The sequence below is a fragment of the Pipistrellus hanaki genome (genome assembly GCF_964339955.1).
Source record: "Pipistrellus hanaki genome assembly, chromosome: 10".
Taxonomy (NCBI): Eukaryota; Metazoa; Chordata; class Mammalia; order Chiroptera; family Vespertilionidae; genus Pipistrellus; species Pipistrellus hanaki.
Genome location: NC_140512.1, coordinates 68,621,093 through 68,640,201, shown reverse-complemented (window position 1 = coordinate 68,640,201; position 19,109 = coordinate 68,621,093). Strand labels below are relative to the sequence as shown.

The 19,109-nt window shown below is 43.5% G+C and overlaps 1 protein-coding gene across 1 annotated transcript; it reads right to left on the bottom strand.

Annotated features, from left to right (window-relative positions):
• Window positions 1–4,035: 4,035 nt before the first annotated feature.
• Window positions 4,036–15,589, bottom strand: LOC311628738 (GTPase IMAP family member 5-like). Its single transcript, XM_084896251.1, has 3 exons — window positions 15,336–15,589; window positions 10,000–10,048; window positions 4,036–8,764 (listed from the first exon to the last, which is right to left on the bottom strand). Exons 2-3 carry the CDS (start codon window positions 10,040–10,042, stop codon window positions 7,902–7,904), a joined length of 906 nt encoding a protein of 301 aa, XP_084752377.1. The 5' UTR covers window positions 10,043–10,048; window positions 15,336–15,589; the 3' UTR covers window positions 4,036–7,901.
• Window positions 15,590–19,109: the final 3,520 nt, after the last annotated feature.

The window sequence follows — 19,109 nt, the reverse complement described above, 5'->3', positions numbered from 1 at the left end:
TCTGGTCCTTATTCATCCTGATCTCCTCAGGCTGTTGACTCCAGGGTCTGGTGAGAGGTTTTCCAACAGGATGGGGCAGTTGTTTGCCCCCAGGCAAAAGCCATCTGGATAGTAAAGGAGGTCTGCTGAAGGAAGATGTCCCCTGCAGTTTGAAGGAATGACTCAGCATAGGAAACGGGACAGTTGCCTTCCAAACTCTAACTCCAGAACCACCAACCCAGGATTCTGCTCATATAGCTTTAGTGCACTCTGTCCTCCCTCTGCCAGAGCCCAAGGTGAATGGCTGCACATGGAATTTTGTATCTTACCCTCTAAGTAGGTGCCTACATTTCCAGCAGTCTCTCCCTGGCAGACAGAAACCCTGTTGATTTTCACAGCCATATGTTTGTTGTATGGGTACTTTTTTCAGTTACTGTGCTCTGGCTGAGGGGCCAAGTTTGGGATTTAGATCCCAGAGTCCTCAATGGGAGCACCCCACAGCTGAGATGTCCCTCTGGAACTTCAGCTGCTGTCTGTGGGAGCCTGGCCAGCCCTTTCTTGCCTCTGCACTTCCTACCCACCTTTTTGCAGTCTTCATTTCCCCTCCTTGGTTACCAGGGTTTTCTCCATCTAATCTTTAGTTGATTATTCAGAATATTTTTTTTTCTGTATTTTAGTTGTAATTCTGAAGTGTCAGTGTAGCTTCCACTTACTCCACCACCATTTTTCCTTCTCCTTGACTTCCTTCTTGATCTCATTGCTCTTCCTCCTGTCATCAAGTTATTTTCCTTCTCCTTGACTTCCTTCTTGATCTCATTGCTCTTCCTCCTGTCACTATCCTGTCCTTTGTGACAATTATTCCCTTGCATTTCTTTATATTTTTACTACCCATATCTTCTGCTCTAAATAATATTTATTTTTAGTTTTTTCTCCCCCAATATTAACCATGATAAAAATATAATCAGACAAGTCTTCTGTGCATTGCTTCTTTTATTCAACATAATGTATTTTATTGACTTTTTACATAGAGGAAGAGAAAGGGATAGAGAGTTAGAAACATCGATGAGAGAGAATCATTGATCAGCTGCCTCCTGCACACCCCCTACTGGGGATGTGCCCACATCCAAGGTACATGCCGTTGACCAGAATCAAACCCAAGATACTTCAGTCTGCAGGCCGACACTCTATCCACTGAGCCAAACCAGTTTCGGCATATGTGAGATATTTAAAAAAAAATATTTTATTGTTCAAAGTATTACAAAAGTAGTACATATGTCTCCTTTTATCCCCATTGATCTCCTCTCAGCATCCCCTACCCCTGGCACATGCCCTCATCCTTCCCCTGCTGTGTCTAGCGTCCATTGTTTATGCTTATATGCATGCATACAAGTCCTTCTGTTGATCTCTTACCTGTATGTGAGATTATCTATGCCAATGTAAATAACTGTGTTTTGCTAACTTTTACTGTTGTGTATTATTCCATTATTTGATTACTAGTGGCCTGGTGCATGAAATTCATGCAGGGGAGGGAGGAGGTCCCTCAACCCAGCCTGCACCCTCTGCAATTGGGGATCCCTTGGGGATGTCTGACTGCCGGTTTAGGGATAGGGCCTAAATCTGAGACTGCTGGATCCTAACGGCTCATCTGCCTGCCTGCCTGATCACCCCTAACTGCCTCTGCCTGCCTGATTGATTGCCCCTAACAGCCCTCCCCTCTCAGCCTGATATCGCCCCTAACTGTCCTTCCCTGCTGGCCTGATCTCTCTCCCATCTGCCTTCCCCTGCTGGCCTGGTTTCCTTCAACTGCTCTCCCCTACCAGCCTGATCTAGCTTCCAATAGCCCTCCCCTGTCAGTCTGATCTTGCCCCCAACTGCTTTCCTCTGCTTGCCTGATCACCCATATCTGCCCTCCCTTACCAGCCTGATCTCGCCCCCAATGGTCCTCCCCTTCCAGCCTGATCTAGCCCCCAACTGCTCTCCCCTACTAGCCTGATCTTTCCCCTAACTGCCTCTGCCTGCCTGATCACCCCTAGCTGCCCTTCCCTGCTGGCCTGATCTTGCCCAAACTACCCTCCCCTGCCAGCCAGATCTCATCCCCAACTGTCCTCCCCTGCCGGCCTTATTGTCCCTAACTGCCTCTGCCTTGGCCCCCACCACCATGGCTTTGTCCGGAAGGAAGTTGGATGTCCGGAAGATGGCTGGTTGACCCAGTTTAATTAGCATATTACCCTTTTATTAGTATAGATTATATACTTTATCTAATCTACCATTCATGGTTATTTGGGATGTTTCTAGCTTTTTACTCATATGACCTTTCTTATGAAAATATCCTGATCTACTCTCATGTAAGAATTTCTCTAGGGCAGTGGTCTTCCAACTATTTTTGCTTGTGTATTCACTAAAATATTTTTAAAAATCTATGTTCTTTCTTGAACATTTTATATTTGACTTATAAATATTTTTTTCATCATGAATGTTTGCAAAGAATGAAATTTCTATTACATCATAGACATTGACATTTAAAAATATAATTGCTACTTCTTTTTTAAAATATAAGGAACATAGAAATTGGATATCCACCATAAGTAATTGTAAAAATATACAAACAAACTCTTTTCTAATAGAAATTTTACACTGTTCCTTTTCCCCCCTGATTGCTCATTTACATCCCCAACAAAATTGTATCATGGATTTTTATGCTGGAAAATCTTGATCACTCTAGCTTACATTTCTGCCAAAAAATGTATATGAATATTGATAAAAAGTTCTGTGACCATAAAACTTTAAGTATCTCTTCTGTATTTAGTTAACATTATTAAAGTACTAGACTCCTGGTGCACAAAATTTGTGCATGCGGAGAATGAGGGGGTATCCCTCAGTCTGGCCTGTACCCTCTCCCATCTGGTACATCTCTCTCACAATCCAGGGACACTGGCTCCTAGCCACTCACCTGCCTGCCTGCCTGCCTGCCTGATTGCCCCTAACCGCTTCTGCCTGCCAGCCCGATCACCCCTTAACTGCTCCCTGCTGGCCTGATTGACACCTAACTGTTCCCCTGCTGGCCTGAGTGCCTCCAACTGCCTCTCCTGCTGGCCTGATCACCCACAACTGCCTTCCCACGCTGCAACCTGCCTCCTCCACCGGGACCCACCTCTTCCGTCCCACACAGAGCTGCTGGATTTCTAGGCCCCACCTTTGCTGTGCACATGACCATCTTGTGACGATGTTGGGTGTGGGGGTGATGCCATCTAGGCTTTTATTAAATAGGATTATTGGCACACAATTGATAAAAGAAATACAAACATTTGTAAAATAATTATTGAACAGTAACTTTAGTTTGGAAATATACCTCTCAGTGGAATGGATGACACTTTTCTCCATTTATTTCATACTAGGTCCAGTACATGGATTTGTGCAAGGGTGGGTAGGTCCTTCAGTCTGGCCTGCACCCTCTTGGGGGATGTAGCAGTGCACCAAGGAGCAGGTGGCCAGGGTGGAGCCTGAGCTGTGGTTGGGCACCGTGCTGCTCACACTCATCCTGGCCTGCTGTGCCTGCCACCATTACTTGGGAGCTGCCATGGAGTCTAGAGAGGCTCCCACTGCTGCAGTTGCACTCACCAGCAGTGAGCCTGGCTTCTGGCTGAGCGGTGCTCTGGGAGCACACTGACCAGCAGTGGGTAGCTCCTGCATTGAGAGTCTGCTCCCTGGTGGTGAGTGTGTCACAGAGACTGGTCAACCGGTTGAAATGATCGCTTAGGCTTTTATATACTAGGTGTACAAGTTAATAATGCAGAAGTTTTTCAATAGGTGGTATTACACATATGTAGATATATATGCGATTTGATATGTATGCTATTTTGTTGTATTGACAGCAAGCATCAAAACTTCATTTGTCATATTTTCTGAAGGTGTTAACATCATAGATATTTTTGCACTTAAAAATGTCGAATTTCATAACAAAAAAAAAGAGCATTTGAGGGAAGTTTTAATTGAATACTTTATTTTGAAGAAAAAGTTATCTGATACTTTGGGAAGCTTATGGTGAACATGCTCCATCTCAAGATTCTTGTGAATGCTGGTTTAAATGCTTTAAAAATGATGATTTTGATGTGAAAGACAAAAAAATCCAGGTCAACCAAAAAAGTTTGAAGACCAACAATTACAAGCATTATTGGTTGAAGATGCGTGTCACACTCAAAAACAACTTGCAGAAAGATTAAACAGTGCTCAGCAAACAATTTCTGATCCTTTACAACCAATGGAAAATATTTTTAAAGCAGTGGTTCTCAACCTTTCTAATGCCTGACCCTTTAATACAGTTCCTCATGTTGTGGTGACCCCCAACCATAAAATTATTTTTATTGCTACTTCTTTTTTTTTTTTTAAATCTTGGACATTTCTTTTAGCAATATTTTTTAAAAATATATTTTATTGATTTTGTACAGAGAGGAAGGGAGAGATATAGAGAGCTAGAAACATCGATGAGAGAGAGTCATCGATCAGCCGCCTCTTGCACACCCCCTACTGGGGATATGCCCGCAACCAAGGTACATGCCCTTGACCGGAATCGAACCCAGGACCTTTCAGTCCCCAAGCCGACGCTCTATCCATTGAGCCAAACCAGTCTCGGCTTATTGCTACTTCTTATCTATAAATTTGCTACTGTTATGAATCGTAACATAAATATCTGTGTTTTCTGATGGTCTTAGGTGACCTTTCTAGCGGTTCTCAACCTGTTGGTTGCAAAAGGTTGAGAACCTCTGTTTTAAAGGAAGAAAAACGGGTGCCACATCAACTGAACAAAAGATAAATGGAAAACTGAAAAGTCATCAGTAAAATGTTGCTTCAATGGCATGAAAGAAAGTCTTTTTTTTGCATTGAATTGTTACTGGCAATGAAAAGTGGATTTATTCTGAGCATCCCAAACATACAAAATCACGGTTGATCCAGGTCAACAATCAACATCGACTCAAGGCCAAATCGCTTCAGAAAGAAGACAATGGTCTGTGTTTGGTGGGATCAGAGAAAAGTAGCAAACTCAATGTATCATCATTAGCTGTCATTGTTATACTTGGACAGTCTTGTTTCATCTACTCCCTTCCTTCCTGTCTTGATTATTTGAAAGCCAACCCAGCTATCATACCATTTCATGTCTAACCTTATTAGTCCATAACTTTACAGCAGCAGGACTCTTCCTTTTATTAATATCACATCCCAAACAATAAATACCTAATAGTAAATATCCAACAAGGTTCACAGGACATCCCTATCTCTTCAAATGCTTGTCACTTTGCCTAAATGACAGTGTGAGTGGGTGGGTGGGGGGACAGATGTCTCCCTAGTTTCTGTGAAAATGCAAGTCCCCTTTTGTGAGGAAACCTCCTAAACTTGTTTTCCCTCAAGGTCACAGCCTGGGTAACCGAGGGCAGGGTATTAGACAGAAGTAAGAGGGAGGCCAGAGCCATAGAATGTCTCAAACATCGTGCCTGCCTTGAATTCAACCTTCACGGGCTTCTAGAATTACCCACAAGAAAGAATCCTGATGCTGAGAGGCACACGGTGGGTGGGAAGATGTGTTTGCTTCTGTGCCAGTGGCTGGTTTTCACCATGAGCCCAGCCCTGTTTTGGGGACAGAGGGCATGACACTCTAATTGATCATAGATGCTCTTTCTCCTGAGTCTTTTCGTTTTTTGTTCTCAAAAGGCAGTTATTACTCTCAGTTACCTCAGGCTAAAATAAAATATCGTAGACTGGGTGGTAAACAACCAACATTTATTTCTCACTCTTCTGGAAGGTCTAAGATCAAGGTGCCGGCAGATTCGGTGCGTGGGGAAGCCTGCTTTCTGGTTGTTGTGTCCTCATCTGTTGGAGAGAAAGCTCCACCCCCTTCCTCTTCTTCTAAGGACACCAATCCCATCACGTGGGGGCTCCAACCTCCTGCTCTCATCTAGCGCTTCCACCTCCCAAGGTCCCAGTTCCAGATGCCATCATATTGGGGACTAGGGTTTCAGCACATAAGATTTGGGGGTTCTAACATTCGGTCCACAGCAATTACACATTATCTTTTCAGGTGCTCTGACAGGTGGCAGAGAAAAATCTAACTCTAGGATCATCCTCACTGAGGCTTGTCTTAGTGGGAAAATCTGGACAAGGGAAAAGTGCCACTGGGAACAGCATTCTCTGTCAGCACCCCTTGTCCCTGGCCTCCCTCAGCCCGAAGTGTCTCAGTAGGTTCCCAGCAGCTCCAGCACCACCTGTGTAGTAAGCGCCTGCTGAGCCTGTGTGCTCTCCCTTAGGCCAATGTCTGACCTCCAAATCCTTTCTCTCACACCCCATTTTCCTGCAACTCCATCATCTATCACACAGTTGCTTTTGGAAGCAGGAACCTTGCATCATTTCTCTTACATACCTGGTGCCGAGCAGAGAAGCTAACACTTAGTATTCGTGAAATAAATGCCTGTGCAGGTGGACTGAATTAAGTCCAGGAAGGGGGAGACCTAGGCAGCTTGGACAGTTTGGGAACCGTGTTGCAGAGGTGGTTCCTCTCCAGAGAACACAAGTTCCTGAGGGTGTACAGGGTTTGAAAAGCTTGTACATAACACTCCTGTGGGGGTTTGGAATAAGTAATGTGCTACAGCTGGTCAGATCAAGGCAACACCTCTGTTACCAGTAGAGGTTTGGAGAATGACAGCTGGGTGGCACCATTGAGTTCTTAAGACTCATCCCAGACTTAATCATTTAGCCATGCAGTCACAGGCTGTCTGGGACCACTGCAGGTCTCCAGGACAGGGTACTAATGAGGAGAGAAAGGGGGTGGGTGGGCCAATAAAAGAAGGAGAGGGTGAGGCAGGGGCCACCTGGGACTTCATCTGGCTTCCCATTTCCACTAATTTCATGACCTCTGCCCAGATGTCACCCCAATGCCTGCCCTCTTCCCTTTTCTGCTGTGGAAGTGTGGACCACCCCTCCCTCCTCGAGTTCCCATACATGATTGTGCGGACTTTGGGGCTAAAGAAGCTGCTTTACAACACAGCTCCACCAACAACGGGAATTTTCTGTAAACGGGAATGGAACCACTTGGCCTGCCGCCAGTTTTACAGCCTTCCAGTTAAGAAGGAAGAGCTTTTAGGTATTTAAAAAGTTGAAGAAATAAAAAGAAGAATAATGTTTCATCATTACATAAGAAAGCCAAATGAAATTCAAATTTCAGTGTTCACAAAGTTTTATGTAATTCAACCTCACACATCACTTATATCTTGTCCATCCACCATTTCCTTTGTGAGTGACTGAGATCATGTAGTCTGCTGAGCCTGATCTACTCTCTGACTCTGCTCTATGAAATCCCAGTTCCTTTTCTCCCCCAACCACTCTCTCTGCTTTCCTCAAGTCCACACCCCATCCCACCTCTGTGGCCATTCTCTTTTCTCCTCACATGTCCATGTCCCCTCCCACCTTCCTCCCCAGCCCCCTCATGCCTCCAAAATTCCCCCCAGAACATCCTCTCTCAGATGGGGATGGTGATGGGTGTCATCCCTTTCAGCCTATGATGAAATCACAGCACATTTCTGAATAATATAAGGAATTCTACATCCAGCTTCTAATATAATGTATATCTTTCCTCAATGTGTAATATCACAGTCGACTCACCTTCCTTCCTACAAAACCCTCCCAAAGATTCCAGGATTGTATCTAGCTAAGTTATTATTTACTTCCATGATTTTTAAGAAAACAAAAAAGTATTTTGTCTTTGGATTTTATTTATCTAGAAGCACTAGGAGAACATTAATGACATGTCTAATGCAAGGAAGAAAAATTAAAACTGAACTTAAGCAAAAAGCGAATAAGTTTCTTACAAGCATAGACAGAGATAGTGAGTCTGGGGAAAAAAAAAGAAGCCAATTGTAGAAGTCAGCTGAAAGTGCTTAGCGTTTTTCAGTAACACACAAGCTAATTAAAAGGGTAAAAAAAGTCAGAGTGCATATCCCAAGGAAAACAGATAACCCAGGGTTAGAAAGCATCCAGTTTTTGACTCTGAGGAGCGCCTTGGACAACCTGTTTCTCTGGGTCTCTTCAACATGTGCTCGCACCTTTACCAGGTACCCCCTGTGCTCTTCACAGGTGACACCTTCCTCTCTCAGGAGCATCTGTGCATCAAAGTAGAGGTCGTTCCTGTAGAAGGCGCCCTCGTGCTCTCTCTCCAGGCTCTCGATCACAGCCATCAGCTCCTCCAGCTGCTCCTTTTGCTCCTCCCCGGTGGCCCGGTTGTTGAAGCCACAGTACCTCCTCCCACACTCCTGGATTAGGCTCCTCAGCCTGTAGTTGTCCGTATTAACTACATACTCATCCAAGGATTCACCCTGTAAGTCCTCCTTGTGGGTGAAGAGGACCACCACATATCTCATGGCACCTGGCCCAAAGACCTCCTTCACCCTTTTCACTGCCTTTGTGTCCTGGTCAGTGAAGCGTCCCAGCTGTGTCACCAGCAGCAGCACGTGGGGCCCTGGGGCTGAGAGCAGGTAGCAGTCCCCGATGTTCTTGTACATCTCTTGGTCTGGGGACTTTTCATCAAAGATGGATGGTGTGTCAACCACCAGGATGTTCCTGCCATTCCACGTGCCTGTGGCCCTCTGGCACTTCCTGGTCACGGTCTGGGGACTCAGTTTGGACTCAAACTTAGCCTGGCAGAGGATGCTGTTTCCAGTGGCACTTTTCCCGCAGCCGGATTTGCCCACCAGGATGAGCCTCAGTGAGGACGATGATGCAAACTGGTTATTTTCTACAATTCCTGAAAGAGAAAAATTGTGTCCTACTAAGATATTGCTGCAGATATTTTGATCATGGACCATCATGGTATCTCATTAAATCTGTGGACCTCCCTCCCAGGAAACTGTCATATCTAAATACACAGCCAAATTTGCTGACAACTGGGTGAGGTTCTTGGGTCATAGAAAGTCTACATCGAAAGCCCATGTTGGACCCATAGCCAAGAGTAAGAACTGCTACACTGACGAGGATGCTCCAATACCTTAACCCTGACGAGGGAAGATACAGTTTTTCTGAAAGTATAGTGGTCCTTGTGTTTCTCCAGGGATGGTTCTTAGGCCAGTTTCATGCTAAATAAATGTGAGGTTAGGAGGAGGCAGAGGATGAGAACTCACACATGGGAAAATATTTCCACCTCTTTTTCACCCACAAATTCCAGGCACACATGTATAGAAGTGCTCAAGACATTCATAAACCTCGGGATGAAAGGGAACCACAGATGAGATCTCTCACCAAGGACCAGCTGAGGTACCTGGGCCTTGGCTCTTTGAGTGGGAGTTGGATGCTTGAAATTGAGACAGCAGGAAGGTCAAAGATAATGTCAAAGGCAAAGACAGGGAGATGACTCCCTACAGGTGGCTGAAGAGGATGGAATTTAGGACCATTAGTAGTACATGTGATGGGAAGGTCACCTACTTGGTTGATTGAATTACAGGAAGTTGACAGAAATGATGCTGGGGAGGGAAACTTTGAGTCAAGAGCTAAAACCTTCAAGGGATGAAGGAAGATGAAAACCGATGTTCTAGAATTCTTATGAGCCCAAATGGATTCCAAATTCACTGTAGGCTTCTAAAATCTATTATTTTATTCTTACTCTGTGTTGGTTCTCCCTTTTCTGCAGGGTTCTAGGATGTTTTTGTAGAAAACAGGATTACTAAATCTCTCTGGAAAACTTTTCCATTTCTTCAGCTCAGAGCAGACAAGGAAAGAGAAAATTTATTCATAATACAGTTCAAAATCCTGCAACTTCTGACTTGAAGTTTCATTTCCACATTTCCCACATGATGTGTCTGGAGAGCATTGTATTGGGGGATCAGGTGTGTGTGTGTGTGTGTGTGTGTGTGTGTGATGATGGTTGTGAAGGTAAAGAAAAAAATGAGCATTATATTTTTTTTCTTCAGTTTAAAATCACTGTGTTTCTGCCACGTGTTTGAGGTAAGAGACTGGTGCCTTTTAAGAACTTGGAGGCTTTCTTACCTTTAGCCATAGTTCCATATCCGTGCTTTGGAAATCCTTCCATTCTCTTCTGGAATAAAAACAGGAACAGAATAAAAAGCAAGTGTCTAATACCCTTATAATTAAATACCTAGTTTTAAATAACTGAAAAGGAGCAAAGAGAAGGCCAAATATTATAGTCATTTGTGCAACTTGGCCAGGAAGCTGCAGTTTAGCACATGCCCAGTAAAGTTTGGGTGACATAGGGAAGGTACTTGCTTGTCAGTCACAACTAGGAACGAGTTGGGCATAGTAGGCATTGCCTCTGCAAGCATCAGGAGATTTGAGGTCCTTAAGCTCTGAAACAAAAGTGTAGCTCCATTGCTTCCTCCTGGAGCTTGACTCCTGGCCTGGGGACTCTCAGGGTCCTGATCTCTTGCATTTGCCATGTAGCTCACAGCGATAGGGACCCCACACAATGGACTGATGGACTAGAAATACCTTAATGCTGTGCCGGACCCAGTCCACCATAGAAAAGAAACTTTGGACACTGACTTTGCTTCTAGCTCTACTGAATCCTCAGCTGCACCTCTTCCAGAACTGGATTGAAAGAAATGGGATTGGAACCCAGGATATAATTCCATGCAAATAAAAATCACTCATCCTCCTGTGTGAGTCTCAGGAAATTCTTTTTGCACATCTCATCCTCCCTCTGAGGCCTCTGGAAATGCTTATTCCAGGGGCCCCAAGAACCTCACTCCCACAAGCAAAGCAGAAAGACAATCAATGCAATTCTCTGATAAAAGCCCACATGGGGGTTGGTAAGGCCTGAGGTCACTTCCAGTTCAGACACCTAATGCTACTTCTCTATGAGGAGCCATTTTCATTGTTAATTTCCTTACTCACATTATACTTGCAAACATCAATAAAAACTTTCAGCAAACCAGGTGATGCTAACACATTGCACTGTTCTCACAATGCTTGGTTGCTTTTTTTGGTTTTGTTTTGTTACTTAGCTTACAGGAAAGTAGCAAATGTTTAAAAGCAATCATTTGCTTATGTCCCTCTAACTGGGAAAGGCATGGAATGAAGAAAGCATTCTTTTATGGAACAAAACATAAGAGTGGAACATTATTTTATTTCATTTTATTTTTTTTGGAATCAAAGTAGGCCAAATTTCTGGAAAAAGTAGATCCTCTCATGTCAGTTCTGGAAGGATTCATGTCCCAGATCCAACTTTCCCCTGGAAAGGTGCACTGTACTTTTCCTCTTGGCCACTGGATACTCATGTGACACAAAGACTGCTGGGCACTGGAAAGTCTCATTACTTCAAACAAGCCAATGCCATTTATAGCAAGACAACTTCTTCCTCTGTTCTAGAAAGTTTGTGGTTAGTCCCCTGAGCAGTTGGTAGAGAGAAAGGGGTGACATGGCCGAAGAGAAGGAATCAACAGTGAGGACAAATTCAAGAGAAACTCACTTCCTGCTCAATGTTTAATCAAATGTTTTTCCTGGCTGGCTCTGAGGTCCTTGTCTCCCAGTGATCACCATTCTGTATCCCAATAGATTTAAACAGAAACTGGCACAATCATTGGCATGAATTAGCATAAATGTCTCATTCAAATGAGGCATAAAATTGTGTCACTTATCTTGGTGTTAGAAAAGGCAAGTATATCACATACTGCTCTACCTAAGATGTGGTTGTATTTATTTATTTAGTTTTAAATATTATGCAGTTATGAAACATTTTTAAGTGAAGAAATACACAAAGTTATAAAACAAAACCTACAATTTGCAATGAACAAATATAAATATTTTGGCATTTTTACTGAAGCTATTCAGTTTGATTAAAAAGCTAACACATTACACATAGAATTTCATTTATGTTTTTTTGACTCCCTAGTCTCTTTCACCCTCCCTGTGCCCTTCAAAGGCAACCAATATTCTGAGTTTGTATCATTTCATATACACACACACACACACACACACACACACACACACACTAACACACATAACCTATATAGTATTACATATAACCTATAGATACAGGTATATATATATACCTGTATCTATAGGTTATGTGTAATACTGTTTCTGCATTTTAAACTTTTACATAAATGACATTATTTGTGTAACATTTTATCTAGTAATATTTTTAAAAAGAAGGTTCAGATATTTAAAAAAATATATTTTTGTAAATTTCAGAGAGAGGAAGGGGGGGAGAGAGAGAGGGAGAGAGAGAGCGAGAGAGCGAGATAGAGCGAGAGAGAGAAAGAGAGAGAGAGAGCGAGATAGAGCGAGAGAGAGCGAGAGAGAGAAAGAGACAGAGAGAGAGAGAGAGAGAGAGAGAGAGAAAGAGACAGAGAGAGAGAGAGAGAGAGAGAGAGAGAGAGAGAGAGAGAGAAAGAGACAGAGAGAGAGAGAGAGAGAGAGAGAGAGAGAGAGAGAGAGACTGAAACACTAATGATGAGAGAATCATTGACTGGCTGCCTCCTGTATGCCCTCCACTGGGGATCAAGCCTGCATTTGCCCTTGACTGAAACTGAACCCAGGACCCTTAATCATTTGAGCCAAAACAGATAGGGCCAGTTAGTCTTTTAATATATATTTTTACTGATGAGAAAGAGAGAGAGAGAGAAAGAGAGAGAGAGAGAGAGAGAGAGAGAGAGAGAGAGATAAATTGATGTGAGAGAGAAACATTGATTGGCTGCCTCCAGAACATGCCCCAACCAGAGATTGAACCCAGGTATGTGCCCTGACTTGGAATTGAACCTTTGACCTTTTGGTGCATGGGAAATGCTCAACAAACTGAGCCACTTTATTAACACACATTTGAGCTGTCTCAAAATACATGCTTACTACAACCCCCACTTACTACATATTTCTGTGCAACAATTGACCTGGGATAGACAGCTCCCACCTGACAAGATACTGTCAGTATGACTCAAGAGCACCGTGAAAATCCTCACTGACAGCAGCCCTGTGTGAAAAGTCCCCAAATCTGCACTTGCACTTGGCGATGCTCCACTTTTAATATTTTTTTATCATTCTTATGGGCATTCATAAGGATGTCTTCATCCATTTACACTTGCATTTTACTGATTACCACTGAATTAAAAAAGGGTGTTTGCTATTTCAGGTTGCTTCTGTTATATAGAAATAATGCTTGCATGTTTTTCTATCCACTTAGGATTTTTGGGGGCCTCCTTAGGAAAACCACCCATTTTCACATCATCAGATGTGAAACTTCCTTCTTTCTCTCCTCCTTTCTTTTATCCTTTCCTCCCCCTTCTAGCCTCCCCCACTTAAGCCCAGAGAAGAGCCTCTCCTCACCACCCTCTCTTATACTCTGTCCTTGACTCTGGAAATTATACTCTGGCTCTTTCTAAACCTGCTCCAATTCTATGACACCTTTTCTACTTTAAATGACCTTTTGTGAGGTTTGGAAACCTCAGAAAATATGTTTGAATCCATCTCTGGCAAAGATGATGACAATGGTGACCATGTTGATAGTGAACTTCATCATTGTAATAACCCTCTGTGTGGTCACTTATAACTTTCTAAGTGCTTTCCTCCCCATTATTTATTCTTCTCCTAAATTATTATAGTTTTAAAATTTTGATTAAAACATTAGGAACCTGAGCAACAAATGACCCTTCCAAGGTCACACAATTGTCTTGGAACTAAAACTGAAAAGCAGCTCCTCTTGCCAGCCAATTCTCCTTGGTTCTACAGGAGGAAAGGAGATTAATCCAAATAAGTCCACAGCCTCTTGGACCCCACATACAATGTGGCTGTCCCATGGTCAGGACACAAACTGAGGCTGACAGGCTGGAAGCCTGCCCTGAAACCAACAGAGACAACTGTACTGTGAAATCCTGAATGCATGCTTTTCCAATAAAAGATTATTCAAAGAGAAAACTGCAGGGGGCAGGAGCTACTCTGAATTGAAGCATTTCAGTGTAAACCAATCTGGTGTTTCACTGACTTGATTATCAGTGTGACCCAAATGGAGCGAGGTGCCTGACACAGAAAGTCAATTAAACTCAGGTTGCATTAGCCAAGATGCAGGGCAGTAGTTCTCCTGGACCCTATTCTGAATGTGTCAGGCAGCAGGAGAGACCTGTGTCCACAAGGGAATGGGCTTTTAGGCAGAAATGATCAAGTAGCAAAATGTCCTGAGTGACAGAGGATGTTGATGGAGATGCTAAAATGAGTTACAGACAAAATATTCACAGGACTGAATAAAGCCTAGGAAAAGACTGGGGGAAGCATGGCAGACCTGCAGGATTGTGATGCAGGCCAACCTCAGAGCAGGCAGAGGTGTCAGTGTAGGCAGGAATGGGAGGATCAAGAATGGAGGCAGATTCCTTCTCTAAAAGAAAAATTCTACTCATCTTCTTCAAAATGGGGCCAGATATCACCAGAGAGTGGCAGGCAGTGTGCAAGCTGAAGTTTTAACAGCATTGGCAGGGCACTAGAAAGGTTTGGTTCAGACAGGGGGATGAAGGAAATGAATATAATGTACTTGGATTTTATAATGATTTTAAAATTACAAGAGCCTGATTTTATCATGATGACACCTTATTGTATCAAACCATGAGAAAGCAGGCTTCCTTCTGTTGTTTTAGAAAAATCAAACTATTTCTTGTCTGCCTTGTTCATAATAATCAAACTATTTCTTGTCTTTTTCATTCATCTGCCACAGTCACCATATTTCCAGGCATTACAGTCTCCTGTTTTCTAGTTTAGTTATTGCGATTTCTGGGTACTTCTCTCACATAATGCTCAGCAGACAGTGGGATTGCCTTGTGTCTGAATATGAGTCTGTTCTCCATGCAGCTGAGCCCTATGTAATGTCAAAGGAAAGGTGTGGGCTATTTGGGGGAGAACAGAGTGGTTTCCAGAAGGACAAGGTCATGAGACAATGTCTACTCAGGGGTCTCCTGTGGAACAGGTGTGCAGTGGGGCAAGGTTAAGAAATTAAGAGGGATAAACTGAGAAGCATCCCCCCAACCCCCAAGCTGGGCACCTGGGGAGGCTCATCCATCAAGGGGGATGAGAATAATCCTGAAGCTGCGTGAAACCCTGTGAGACTCCAAGAAGATCCAATGGGCTAAGCGGTAGGCAGTTAGCTGGAAAGCCTGAAGCGCTGTGGAATGTGCTGGGCTGTGGGCTCAGGGCGAGTGGTTCCCAGGCCTGTTTCCCCCACTCCACACCCAGTGTTGCTTCCAGCGCACCATCATAGCCCTTTCACCCATGGGTGAGCCCAAAAGTAGGGTAACCTGGGTGAGGTCACGCCAGCAGTGAGTGGCTCTGAATTGGCTGTGGGATCTCAGACTCCCTGGGTGGTAGGACCCTCTCCCGCCATCTCTTACCTTGTGGGGCACAGCAGGCCAGTGCCTGGCGGCCTAGAGAAGGTGCTGGGCGGCCTAGGAAGTATGAGCTCTTGCAGGCAGTGGACTCAGAGGAAGCAGGCAGATGCAGCTAAACTAGAGTGCTGTGGAGGCCAACTGTTCCAGGACACAGCTGCTGGGAATGAAGAAAGGAAAGGGGTGTGGCCTCGGCAGACAGGAGCAGGCCTGGGTGGGTGAGAGGCCGCGTGCTTGACCCCTTATGGGACGCTTCCTACAGAGCCTGCCAGCTACCAGGCACCTCCCATTTCCGTTTTATGACTTGTTCGAATAAGCAATATGTGGAGGAAGAGGCTATGCAGGCAGTGAGGGGAACTCCTCCCCCATCAGAAACAGCCCTGTGACACAGGAAAGTTCCCATGGGGCACCCCCTCCCCAAAACCTCCTCAGCACTCATCCCAGGAGCACCTGCCTAACCCTACCACCCACAGCCCTTCTCTAGGCTCTGCTTCTAGAATGTTCCTGCTCTCTAGGGACAGGCACTGCTGGTCCACAGAGGGCCTGGATGACCAACTCTAAGGACATGACTTTGATGGTTTCCCCAGCCACAGGTGCTGGCTGCCCCTCTCTGCCATCAGACAAAGCAGCCTGTGGGGCTCATAAGGACTGGAGCCTTATGTGTGGGCAACCGGGAACAGGGCTGTCGTTCCTCTTAAGGCTGGAGCAGTGAGCATAGAACAATTACCTTGCAAAGCGAGATGGAGAACATAATATGGGCTTAGGCTCCCACATTCTGTTGGTCAATTCCAATAGTTTTATTTGGCATATTTGCAAATCAAGGAAACTCTTCTTATAGGTGCTGTTTTATACTGATCATTAAACAAGAAATTGATTTATAGCATCAGACCACCGGATTTACATAGGTGAGGTCAGAGGGCCTAACCTTGAACTCAGGAGGAAGAAGTCCTCTCAGCCACAGCCTGAAAGAACACTTCACTAGATGGTATGGTGGATTACAGCTGTTTTACAATATAATAAGATGCTGGTGCTAGAAAGTTCAGCCAATGGTCAGAAGTCCATAACTCATTTTCCACACATTTGCTGATCCCATTTTACTTGCCAGGCACTGTGTTATCTAATGGGGACAAAGATGAAAAGGTCAGAATAAAAGTATCTGAAAAATAAAATCACTAAAGAAATGTTTTTGACCACGAGGTGAAACTGTTAAACCTCTCTAAAGTTATATGCTTCAAATTATTGAGAGCACATTGTGAGACTCAGTTTGGGGATTTCATATGACATTTAGTCCCTCTCTTTGAAGTTTATATAAACACCTGCCATCATCATTATAACATTTTCACAGTAATAATCATCGAGCACCCAGACTTGACTTATCTCCCCAAGTCAACTAACAAACAACTGGGAATGGCCACTCTTTGTGCCATTGCCATCCCCTAATGGCAGCTGAGAACTTTTTATCAGTAAGCAAATGCCAAAATATTTAAAAACTCAATTTAAACAGACAGGAACTATAGTTATCTTTGTATTTTCAAGTGTACTAAAAAGATGTGAACTCTCCAGAGCTAAAGTTCTGGTATACTTAATCCTGTAGCTTTTGATTATTTGGAGATTTTTAAAATTTTATTTTGCTAAGATAGAATTTGATCTCTGAGGCCCATGTACATTTTTAGACCTAACATAGAATCTTAGTCATGTGATACCAGAGCAGGCACATTTAGCGAGATACAATTCAAAATACTCTTGGGATTCTGTTAGTTCAACAGGACCATGTTCACTCTTAACTCCATCAGAAAATGTCTTAATTTAAAAAATATCAAATATTTTAAACTATGCCATTTCTTTTTGGAATTGATCAAAATAGTTTATTTTGTTTTAGTATAATGATGTAACCATAGTCTCAAAGAATTAATTAATAATATTCAAGGACATATCTATCTATATAATAGAGGAATATTCAAATTAGCTGGGACACCGTTATGTCACAACCAAATAGCAGGGACCTCAGGCTGCTTTGTGGTTGGCCAGGGCAAGAGACCTCATGCCATACCCCCCACCCCATGGGACTTGACAGGGGCTTCAGGCTGTGCGCCCCACCTGGTGGGGCTTGAAGAGGGACCTCAGGTTGTGATCCCAATCCTCAGTGCAGGAGGGTCCATCCATCCTACTACTCTAGGAATCAGACTGATAAAAACTCCAAGGTCACAGCTGACCCCATTGGTCTCTATATAGAATCTCTGTCCATTCAAGGGCAGAGTAGTATTTTGAGACACTCATGGAGGAGTAGGCTGGGACAGTAAAAAACACCCATCATATTCCCTGCAACTGAAATAGCACCAACTCCACCTATAGCCCTGTTAGAAACAGACTAATTAAAAAAAATATATATTTTATTGATTTTTTTTACAGAGAGGAAGAGAGAGGGATAGAGAGTTAGAAACATCGATGAGAGAGAATCATTGATCAGGTGCCTCTTGCACCACCCGCCATTGGGGATGTGCCCGCAACCAAGGTACATGCCCTTAACCGGAATCGAACCCGGGACCTTTCAGTCCACAAGCTGATGCACTATCCACTGAGCCAAACTGGTCTTGGCAGAAACAGACTCTTGAGTGATTAATATTGATAGATGGTAGATGGGCAAAGAGGGCAGATTGTCCCCTTCTGCTTGAAGACAAGACCTGAGAAGACAGACATAAGCAGTGGACTTGGAGCTTCAAGTATGGTCCTAAAAGCCAAAGGACAGTGCCTGACAGTGATTAGCACCTACGTACCTACCAGGAAGCCAGAATTGGCAGACAGAACAGAAGAGTGGGTCCTATGCCAGCTCCCTTGGGGCATTAAAACTTGGCTGATGTGAATGACACTTCATTTAAAAATTTTTTCATTGTTTATTTTATCTTTTGCACCTTTTTCTTCCTCTCTTCTCTTTTTCTTATCCCTTTCCTTTTTTTTCATTTAAAAAATACTTCTTTATTGATTAAGGTATTACATATGTGTCCTCACCCCTCCATTAACCCCTCCCCCCCACACACTCATGCCCTCATCCCCGTGATGTCTGTGTCTATTCGTTAGGTTTATATGCATGCATACAAGTCCTTTGGTTGATCTTTCCCCCTTACCCTCCCCCTCCCCTATCTTCCCTTTGAGGTTTGAAGGTCTGATAAATGCTTCTCAGTCTCTGGATCTGTCTCTGTTCATCAGTTTATATTGTTCATTATATTCCATAAATGAGTGAGATATGTGGCATTTATCTTTCTCTAATTGGCTATTTCACTTAGCATATTGTTCTCCAGTTCCATCCATGATGTTGCAAGTGATAAGAATTCCTTCTTTTTTTTCTTTTTTTTTTTTTTTTACCACAGCATAGTATCCCATTGTGTATATGTACCACAGTTTTTAATCCACTCATCTGTTGATGGTAAAAACAGCACTTAGGCTGTTTCCAAATCTTAGCTATTGTAAATTGTGCTGCTATGAGCATAGGGGTGCATATATTCTTTCTGATTGGTATTTCTAGATTCTTGGGGTATATTCCTAGAAGTGGGATGACTAAGTCAAATGAGAGTTTCATTTTTAGTTTTATGAGGAAATGCCATACTGTTCTCCACAGTGGCTGCACCAGTCTGCATCCCCACCAGCAGTGCATGAGTGTTCCTTTTTCTCTGCCTCCTCACCAGCACATGTTGTTTGTTGATTTGTTGATGATAGCCATTTTGACAGGTGTGAGATGGTACCTCTTTGTCATTTTGATTTGCATCTCTCGGATAATTAGTGACT